Source organism: Crassostrea angulata, chromosome 4 (assembly GCF_025612915.1).
Source record: "Crassostrea angulata isolate pt1a10 chromosome 4, ASM2561291v2, whole genome shotgun sequence".
NCBI lineage: Eukaryota > Metazoa > Mollusca > Bivalvia > Ostreida > Ostreidae > Magallana > Magallana angulata.
The window spans coordinates 49,900,292-49,911,462 of record NC_069114.1 but is presented as its reverse complement, the minus strand read 5'-3'; the positions used below and the strand labels follow the sequence as shown (position 1 = coordinate 49,911,462).

At 35.6% G+C, this 11,171-nt stretch overlaps 2 protein-coding genes across 2 annotated transcripts; one reads left to right on the top strand and one right to left on the bottom strand.

The window, feature by feature from the left end:
* Positions 1 to 1,767: 1,767 nt before the first annotated feature.
* On the top strand, positions 1,768 to 9,437 carry LOC128180354 (endoplasmic reticulum-Golgi intermediate compartment protein 1-like). The gene is made up of 9 exons (XM_052848394.1): positions 1,768 to 1,897; positions 3,314 to 3,448; positions 3,666 to 3,757; positions 4,107 to 4,231; positions 4,970 to 5,083; positions 5,311 to 5,365; positions 5,504 to 5,604; positions 5,820 to 5,942; positions 7,016 to 9,437. Exons 1-9 carry the CDS (start codon positions 1,878 to 1,880, stop codon positions 7,121 to 7,123), a joined length of 873 nt encoding a protein of 290 aa, XP_052704354.1. The 5' UTR covers positions 1,768 to 1,877; the 3' UTR covers positions 7,124 to 9,437.
* LOC128180353 (membrane progestin receptor beta-like) lies at positions 8,426 to 10,804 on the bottom strand. The gene has a single exon (XM_052848393.1). It carries the CDS (start codon positions 10,486 to 10,488, stop codon positions 9,493 to 9,495), a length of 996 nt encoding a protein of 331 aa, XP_052704353.1. The 5' UTR covers positions 10,489 to 10,804; the 3' UTR covers positions 8,426 to 9,492.
* Between the last annotated feature and the right edge of the window lie 367 nt (positions 10,805 to 11,171).

Genomic DNA, 11,171 nt, shown 5'->3' with positions numbered 1-11,171 from the left:
TCGTCCGTCGTGCGTTAACAGTTCCAGATTTTTCTCTGAAAATTGCAATAATTGTCTTGACCAAATGAAGCATCCATAAGTGGTCAGGGTTCATGTGTGAGGGTGGATTTTTATTTTTTTGGGATCATGTTGTAAATATAGAGCAACTCTTTTAAAAACTTCTCCTCTGCTACTAGGAATTGAACATTAATATTAAGTCAATTGTTACGTAGGCAAGTATAATAAAATACCGGTACTTTCACCACAGTAGTCAGTCATAGACATTTTCGTTCTATCACATGAATTGGGCTTACATTTGTATTTTAGTTTCTCTTAACTACACCTTACCAATAGAAATGCAATAATACTTCCAGGTATCAAACTTTTCTTGAAATTTCAGTTTGCCAGACGAAATTTTTAAAAATTTGTTTGATTCTCTTCCAATCTTTGAATTTTGGTTTTGATCAACACGAGTTTCTTTATCAGTTACATTATCATAATCTTCGTCGGAATCGTGTCGTACCCTTTGGCTCTTTGTTAAATTTGAAAATGCTGGGTTTTTGTTACATGTATATTTCTGAAGTAGCCTACATGTTTTACGACAGAAACATCAAATCAAACTCTGTTAAAAATAATCTATCTCAAGTCAGTATATATACATGTACACACAAAAATGTGAAAGATGTCTTAAGTTCAATAAATGGTCCCTTATACAGTATGCCTGGTCAATGGTTTTAACGATACCCCCCCCCCCCCCTCACACACACACACACACACACACACACACACACACACACACACACACACACACACACACACACACACACACACCCAAAAAATATTACAGAATACATCTAAATCTAAATTCTTTAGTAAGTTGGTTAATAGGTAAGTTTTTGAAATGATTTTTCTAATTGTACAATGGGCCATCACTCTAGGTTTGTGTTGCGTTTCCCATTAGATCATAATTAGACTATAAATATATCAAATATATGGATCACAGACCCACTCGTTCTATAAAAGACATTGATGTTCTAAACAATGACATTATAACATATATACATGTACATCGTTTGCAAACGAATTTTTAAAACAATTATCAGATGTGTTGATATTTTTATTTTTCAATATCTAATCCATTTTGATACAGACACTTTACCTGTCTTATGCTTATATATATATGATATATATGATATTCGCCCATTTTTTGTTGTTGATATATTTCGGATTTAAGCCATGAATATATTGCAGGGCGAACCCAGGGAATCTATCCTCGCCATCCTTACCCGACTCCCCGAAAAAAATCATTTCGATATTTTTCATTTCAAAAAAATAATGTTTTTGATTTTATTGTTTAAAATACAGAACTTATAGATGTAATCAAAGCCAAGGTATGTTTCGTAGAAGTTTACATATATTTAAAAATTCTGACAGGGTTGGTAATCTGGACTCCCTACCTTCTCCCTCCCCACAGGCACCTGACGATATATAAGTATATATTTTTTTTCATATTATTAGGTAGAGGGTAAATATTTTTTGTTGTGACAAAATATATATAACGACAGGTACATGTGCCCCTCTCTTCTTCCGCGTATCTATTGCGAAGGATTGTCTGAAGGATTTATTTTGAGAAAGGAAAAAAAAATCTTTGAAATAAGGTTTCGTAATTTCTGTACACCACTCTAAAAACACGATAAAGGAAGTGAAAAAAATGTATTGCGAATAATAGAAGGTTGGACAAGTCCGGTTCCAGCATTTGTTTTATCACAACAATAATTTGACCAATGAAATTATTTCACGAACGTGTTTCCGGTTCCGTTGTAAACCGTTCACGTTGCATTATTTCTCGCAGGCAGCTGTTACTGCTAATTTGATGCAGTAAACATACAATCTGAAAGATGCAGTTCGACATTAGAAGGTAAAATGAATCTAAAAAACAAATTTTAGTTGTGATCTTAGAAGTTGCATACACAAAGTGCAAGCTTTTTATATCCAATGGAAAAGTTGAAAAGTTTTGACAGCAGACTGATCTGAGTGACCACTAAAGAATTACCTGATTTGTAACTTGTTCTGATAACTTGTCAGAGTAGACATCTGCTTTACCTATATACTGAAATATAATGTGCATAATCCCCTCATTACTACTAAGAAAGTGATCAAGGAATCACTTGGACATTGATAGATTATTAATATACCGGTATATTTTCATGGATTTTATTTGATGAGCTTTTACTGTTTTCTGCAAATTTAACAATGTTATTTTGAATTTAAAAAAAGGCACAGAATATGCATGAATACTGTTTAAGATGCACAACTTCTTTTATTGTTATCTTAAAATAATGTGGTTGGACCAAATTAAGATATTTATAGCCAGTTGGGGTACAGTATCCTAGAAAGAGCAATCTTACCGTGACCAGACTATGCTCAGGTCACAGTAAGAATTCGTCCTATATACTTGTACTGCAGCAGCCTCGAAGTGGATCTGCTTTGCGTTAATGTCTGTTAAAAGTAATCTGCAGGGGGAAAACACATTTTTATACATTACAAACCTTTTGGAACATGCATATGTAGTTAAGTCCACAAAATATCTATTTAATGGGTTGTACCAAGGCACTTTGTTTATATACACGTTTTAATTTGCCTGCCATTTTGTCGGAAATTGCACTAGGAATCTCTCAAATTTTATCATTAACATGGTGACTGTAAACAGCAAATTTGTTAACGTGATGTTAAAAGTGGCAGTGATTCCATTGCAAAAACAGTTAATGTGGTAAAATGGGATTATAAAAAAGCAACATTGTAGGTATTTGAAACCAATCATTTGAAAGTTAAGGCAAGATACAGCGCAGTATATTTTTTTATTTTCGAGTTTATGAGTAGAATTTTATCGTTAAACATGGTCTATAAGACATCTAGTGTTTTAATGATAGAACATTCTATCTAACAGTATCCCAAATCAGACATAAATATACATAAATGAAAAAATATATTTCGATATTGCAAATCTTTAAAAGAAATAAAAGAATACATAAGTTGCATCTTTTGGTCACCAAGTTTTTCTGTAAACTAACTGTATTGGAGATTGATCCCTTAGTATATCCAATTTGCCAAATTTCAAGCTTCCACAATAGGGACTACATACCCTTAATGGCCTTATAATGGAATTGACCTTTTTACCGGTAAACATGGTTAAAGAGAAAGGAGACAAATCTGGTGTAGTTCTTCCTCTGTGTTTTAATAATTCATTGTTTGATTTTTTCTTCAGGTGTGACTTCTGCTATACACTTCCTCTGTATATTGTAGCTATTCATCGTCTGTTTTTTGTATTCTTTAGGTTTGACATCTACAGGAAGGTACCCAAGGATCTTACCCAGCCCACACTGACCGGGGCGTGTATCTCAATCTTTAGCGTCCTCTTCATTTTGTTCCTGTTCCTGTCCGAGCTTTCACTGTTCATCACTCATGATGTGTAAGTTTACGAAGTTGTGAACTTATTATTCAATGTAATTTAAAAAAAAAAGTTGCATCTGATATTGGTGAACTATATACATGTATTATAAAATCTTTATCATTATGCAAGTGGTTTCTATTAATGTGAAAATAGCCATGTTAAGAAAACATTCAACAGGAGGCATACCCTCTCGGATTAACTGAGACAAAGAGAATGATGATATTTTTGTTCACAGAGTCAGTGAATTGACGGTAGAAGATCCTGTGAAACACTCAGAGAAAATTCCTGTCTTCATCAACCTGACTCTGCCTAATTTAAACTGTAAATGTAAGTATATCAGTTGCCAAATATCTCGATGAACATTCCACTTACTGTAAATTCCTAACAACGGTAAATGCAAGAAAAAACTGGGGAATGTTGAGAAAATAATCATTTACAGGTTTTAAAATCTTGCTTTGTTTTTCTGAGAGTTGTTAACAGTATGAAACTCAAGTTTGGCACCAGTGATCACATATTCTGGCAAATTGATACAAATCGACAAAATCACAGAATTAAGTACTCGCCTAAAATAACCAATTTACAGTTATCATTTTTTTTTCAATAATGAATTTTATAAAGAAAAATTTTGGCGTTTATTTGGTGCTGTTGAGTCTAACTCCTTGTTGATCTGTTATAGATCTAGGACTGGACATTCAGGATGACATGGGCAGGCATGAAGTGGGCTTCCAGGACAATACTCAGAAGTTTGAGGTCAACGGAGGGAATGGCTGTAGGATGGAGTCTCATTTTCTCATTAATAAGGTGATGATCATTGATCAGGCATCTTGATTGTAATACTTGGAGGCTTGATTAATTAACTGCAATCAAAGCAGTTGAATGATAATGTGTATCAAGAACATGCTGACACTATAAAAGAGTCTCGTTTTTAACCCAATTGAAAAGACATATTTTCTTTGCAACCAAAACAAAAGTATGTGTGCTTGAAATTTTTTTTGACAATTAAATGGGTTCCACATAAAAGCAGTGAAACCCTTGATTCATCAACTATTAACAAGAGATTAGTATATTATGATGTCTTCTTGACAATACAGAAATCTTAAATTTAATATAGCAGGGTATTTTTGTGTATGTACACTCAGTCTTTCTGTATTTTCACTAGGTAACATTTGAACTCTTTTTTGTAAATGACAGTGCTAGCAGAAAAATGGGTCAGAATTCACATCACATTGTCTGACCATTCTGATTGGGATTTCTCTGTAGAGATTTGATATCCTGATAGATGACAGACAGTGCTGACACAAGCCTGGTTTCAGATTCATTTTGAAATGTCTTACTGTTATTTTATTGGATGACAACACCGAGACCAGTCTGGGTTTAGATTCATTGTTAGATGTCTGGCTGTTATCTTGTAAAGGCTGAGACCAGTCATGTTTTTACCAGAATTTTTTTGTTATATTTGATATCTTATAACCTTATGGATATCCATACTAAACAGTTTGGTTCTTTATTCATTGTATGATGTCTTACTGTACTCAACAGGTGCCCGGTAATTTCCATGTTTCCACACACTCAGCAGAAAGTCAGCCCGATAATCCAGACATGACGCATATTATCCACAAAGTCCGATTTGGAATGGATCTACAGGAGGGAAAAGTAAGGAGTCACAAAAAAGTTAAATAAATAATGGGATATTTACTAATTTACCCCTGTTTTGTTTTAAAGATAAAAGATGATTTAATTGCTGAGAGAATATTGTAAAGGACAATTTACAGGTCACTTGTAAGCTGGGAGTAAGGATATTATTGTAAGGCAGAAAGTAATGTGTGTCTTATTATTAATGTGGATCAGTTTGTGTAAAGACAAACACCTCTCTATTCCAGGATGTCTCAGGATCATTTAATCCATTGGAAGGCTTAGATAAAACCAAATCTCAAGGTTGGTGTAGAACGCATAATCAGCTTGTGCAACAAGAGAATTTTGAATTGTCACGAATGATTTTGAAAGCAAAATAGTCTTGAAGAAAATCTTGATGGAATTTAAAAGTTTTCACTAGTTTGTGCATGTATTTTACAGCAATTGCTACACATGATTATATTGTGAAGATTGTGCCGTCCGTGTACGAGGATTCAAGAGGAAACTTACGCTATCCGTACCAGTACACCTTCTCCTACAGGGTAAGACCCACAGGAAGTTCTGTTCATTCTTCAGTTTAAGACCCACAGGAAGTTCTGTTCATTCTTCAGTTTATTTTCTCTCGTTTCCTGTAAGTTAAAAAGATGCTGATTAATGAGCAACATGAATGTTGGTTATGTCACCTTCATTCACTGCACAATGAGAATTAACTGCATGGGTCATTAAGACTGATGTTGGTACACTTCCTTTATTTAAGGATGTTGTTCAGTATGGCCACGGAGGGCGAATGATGCCGGCCATTTGGTTCCGCTACGATCTCAGTCCTATCACAGTCAGATACAAAGAAAAGAGGAAACCATTCTACACATTCCTCACAACAGTAAGCTATGGCTAAAAATATTTACTAATTCTGAAGATGGTTATCAATTTAATTTAAAACAAGGCTTTATTTCCTGAGTAAAGATTTTGTCTTTGATTGATGATTTTAGCATATAACTCGTTTTAAAATATAGCTGATTTTCCCACTGGTGCGAGTCAATGAGAGAGAGAGAGAGAGAGAGAGAGAGAGAGAGAGAGAGAGAGAGAGAGAACTAGCTGGCTAAGCAAATTACATCTTTGCAATGTTAGGTTTGGGATTACACAACTCCACGCAGTTTGTATGGAGTTCTATAATCACAAAACCATGACATTGTGAAGATGAGCAAGGCAGGGTTTTATCAGATTTAAGAAGATATGCCTAGCTTTTTTAAAAAGATTTTTGCGCTGAATTTTTTATGTCGTTAAAGTTGCAGCTGATTGTGCTAATTAGAACGCACTTAATTAGTATTGACTTTTTTCTGGGTTGAAGCCTGAACCCCATACAGGTCAGTGAACCACACACAAGCTATGCTGTAACATCTTCACCGATGAATAATTTTGACTGTCTCTTGCCCAATCAGATTGTAAAAGGCGAAGTTAAGATATTCACACGTTCACCTCTCATGACTTGAATGAGAGAGAGACGAGGGAGAGTTGATGAAGTAAATGTATCGATATGATTTAAACATATTCATGCATGTACCTATGTGAATAATTACTGAAGAGTTTAACATGCAGAATAATTGTTAAGATGGCTGCATTTACTTGATGCCGGCAAAGTGATCCAGCCAGCTCTAATTTGGTTTAAATGCGTGGGTAGACGGCAGTATGTCTTTGATGCCGGTAAAGCAAGGGGCATCTGGATTTAGCAAGCTGCTGACAAAAACAAGACTGTCACCAAGTGGGAAAATCAACTGTGTTTTAAAATGAGCTCTATAACATTTTGCACTTTTATCTGTGGATTGCTCTGTGTTTAAACACTTTAGTCAATCTCACTGTGTTAAAAACTCAGAGACAGTCAAAGTTCCTTAATGTTAGTTCTTAAGCATAAGATAGATATAAGAACATACACATCACTTTATTTTATCACCGTAGGTCTGCGCCATTGTTGGAGGAACGTTCACCGTGGCCGGAATTCTGGATTCCTGTATCTTCACGGCGGCGGAAGTCTTCAGGAAGCTGGAGATTGGAAAGCTGAGCTGATCAGCGCGATTCGTAGGTCTGAATTAACATTGTCTAGTCAGTGAGAGGTCAACAGCCGCCGAATCTCAACAGGTGCTTGTTGAACACGCATCACTCATTGTACATTAAGATTGGGAAAAAAGCTCATGGGACTTTATTTTAAAAAGTGTATGAGGGGAAAAGCTCATGGGACTATATTTTATGAAGTGTATGAATGTTTGATGTTGGAGCAATTTAAACAGTACATTGTGTCCTTCAATATATATGGTGCTTCTAGGTTACTTTATTATATAAGTGTCATAAAATCACCCATGGTATGTCTCTGGGTGTGAATATTTAAACATTTATCATGATAAAAAATAGTAGAATTCAGAACTTCCTGGAAGTTCTGTTCTTAGTTAAAATGATCATTTTGTTCTGTTTTTGTTTTGTAAATCTGAAAATCCATCTACACTGACAAATCAACTATCTAAACTGGGGGAATATTTGTACTTGGTTATTAGTTTATTTTATCATGTTTTAGAGATTGTGAGGGCCATTTTGACCTCTAATTTACCTTGCCAAAATCTCGTAGTGAGTTTGTGATTATCTCAGGTGTGAAAGGCATATTGTGTGGAGATATGAAATAAATGAAATGAAGTCTGAAACTTAAAGAGTCTGTAGGAATTATTGGCCTTTGTAAATACAAGTAGTTTTATTGTTACATTATGTTAACAAGTGCAATGCTAGTAGTATGTGTAATCTAGAGGTCAAGCTTGGTACTACTGCCATCATGTAGCAGGACTGGTGGCAGAATGTAATTTTTAAGATGTTAACATTCCAGTTTGCAAAGAAACTGTTGATATTTTTATGTTGAACATGTGTAAAGTGAGCTCCTTTAATCACAAGTTATCAATGTTTACATGATAAATACAGATAGAATGGAAAATACTTTCACTTGGACCAAGATAAGTATATCAACATTTCTTGATTTTTATTCAGAGCTATTTTTATTAAGATTTTTTATGTTTGTTATTTATTTTTGTACCTGGTATAGGTGATTTCTGTATATTAACAGTTTGTTTAATCATGTTGAGCTGTATTTGATGAGGCATGAGTTTCCATTCACAGTTTGTCTATCCCACTTTTGATCGCTGGATTTTTTTGAGCAAAGGTAGAAGTTGTTGTTTTTGCGGTATTTCAGTTAGTCAGATTGATTCTCAAATAAAATCAATACACAAACACTCGAACATCCCAGGGTTGAGATTGAAAGAAATTCACAAATTAGGACTGAATCAGAAACACCCCCCTCACCTACCATAAACAAATTAAAACTGCAAAATATAATGAATGTTGGTTCAAATTTTAATAGTATCAATATTTATAACACTCTTAAGATATTATAATAATATATACATTTAAATGCATGTGTATTATACTTGAAATTCTTTTTCTCATACACATTTAAAAGCTGTATAAAGAAACATGGGAAAATGTTACTGAACCAAGATGGTTTGTGTTATGATCAACAGAACAATCTGTTCCAGCAATGATCCCAGATTGTCTCTTTATGAAATGAAGAGAGGAACTGTTTGAAAGAGAGAATGGTTTGTTTATGTGAGACATTTTGGTAATTGTGTGGCGTGACAGATTCATCTGCTGTTAGTCTGTAAAAACAGATTGATATCAGGGTACTTTTTATGGAACAATTTAATTGATTTATCCATTGTGAGAAACTTATGACTGTTGAAGATTGATGAAGACTTTATTTATTTTTACTTTGAGCTTGTTGTGAAAAGGACATGTATAAGTTCTAAATTAAAGTTAAACATATCAATTCACAGATCCAGCTAATGGGGATCAACACATATTTCTTTTTGGATAATAATTGGAACAAGTAACAGGTCACTACAAAAGTTTCAATAGAACAAAACCTTCCAAGGCATAGGAGAGGACCCAGTCTTGTTGTATACAAGAACAATGTGACAATTATTTATTCTTATCCCAGTGTTAAAATGTCTGCCTAAAAATGGGCCATTGAAAAATAAATGCCACAATCTTAATTAAAACTCTCAACAGAATCCCCAACGAACACATTTTACTTCATAGGCCCGTAAACATTACAAGCTTCACAGCTTGGAACACTACATACTCCTCAGACTGTCAGGGATTCTGATGTTTTACTCAGTAAGACTGTGTAAAATGGTTACAATTTGTATATACACGGTATTTGTTTAATATTTATACTTATTTGAAGTATTACTTTTAATTTTCAAAGCTTTTTGTGGGATAGGGACCAGTGTTGGATTAAAACTGACGTTTTGTTACATTAAACTTTATATTATACCATGATAAACGTTTTGTTTTTCTTTTAATGATGAAAAAAGAAGTGAAAGCATCAAAACATGGCTCTAATTTTGTTTGGAAGTGTTGTTGTTTAAACAGAGAATGTTGCGATGCTTAGTGATCTTCTTTTTGAATGCGATATAGAAGAGACGTATAACGAGGACATCGATTAATGATATTGTGAGAATCGGGCCAAACGTACTCCAAAACGAGGGCGTCACCCGCGGGAGTCTAAACGTTTGACGGAATAGCATGTCCCAAATGACCCCATTCACGTGACTCTCGGAAGCCTGGATCATCAACAAATGGAACACCTGGTGACTGTTTCCAAGGAAATCAAACGTGCCTGGGAAGAGACGCTCGGGAATCCTAGTCGTGAAAAAGAATCCCGTGGCGACCATGTGAAACATCTGATTGCCATGGTGATGAATCCCTGCCGTGGTCTCTGAATTCAGCATCCGGTTGGCAATAGGGACAATGGACAGGAGGTACAACAGCCCAACCCCAATTACGGTTAGAAGGCCCCGGTGTTTGGAGTGGGGCTCGTTCACCACTACTTTTGACATAGCACCGCACGTGCAGCAGAGGACCGACAAAAAGGTACCCACGTGTAGGATCTGCCAAAATGAAGAAGTCTTCAATACATGTAGAAACACAGAATAGTGATAGTGACTAAGAATGGTGCCGAATCCAAACAGACCGATGCAAGCAAAGTCTATCATAAACATACAACAGTTGACTTCCTTTGATTTGTGTGAGAACATGTGGGCAACACTGCTCGCCAGATAGGTAGCCAGGAAAGAAAGAGTTCCTGCAAGTAGCGGCCAGGTATGAGGATCCAGAAGGCCAAAGATGACGTAGATCTGGTATAGCCGTGACGTCATTACCAGCGATCCCACGAAGTGCGTCCAGACGTTGAGGGTTTCCATGTTGTTGTAGAAAACGCTGTAGATGTAAAACGTCCATGGTTGTTGAGAGTAGCGGTAGCCGGACTCTACGTAAGGCACGTGGAAATAGGCGGGAACCTGGGATTTATGAAGGGTCTTCTTGAGCAGAACCATCTACAAACAGAAAACAATCAAACTGCAAGTATTGCATTAATGGACCTTTTATGATATCGATGAATTTAGTATCGTAATGGTAATGTTTTGCAAAGACATTTTACCTTTGAAGAATTGCAATGATTGAGTAGCCTCTGTCAGTGGGGGTTGGTAGCTGTTGTATGGTATGTAGATTATCACAGGGCTCCAGTACATACGGACACCGCTCTATGCAGTGGTTCTTCACCCCAAGTAGCCGGACTCTGACCTCTACCCCCGGGCTTCGTCGTGTATACTGTTACGTCACGGCCGCACTTGGCCAGAGACCGTTTTCTCTACATCTGACCAACGTTCGCGTTAATACAGTGAATACGGGGAAAGGGTGTCCAATATAAGATAATCGAGGCTCCCGTTAAGTTGATGACGACAACCGAAACATTTGGGAGAAAAACGTTTAGTACATTTGGTACATGGTACATTTTGTGTCAAGTATTATTCTAAGGATCTGAGAACGAAACACTCCATATCAGTTTCCCAAAACTTGAATTATTGAAGACTTGTAGTCAAAAAATGTTTGAAATAAACTATTAGTTCAATAGATCATTCATAAAGAAACAACAGAGTCAACCTTTTATTTTGATTTTGCAACGTTTGTCATCAGACTATCATTGGGACAATTTAACTGTATATATATTTACATCTTT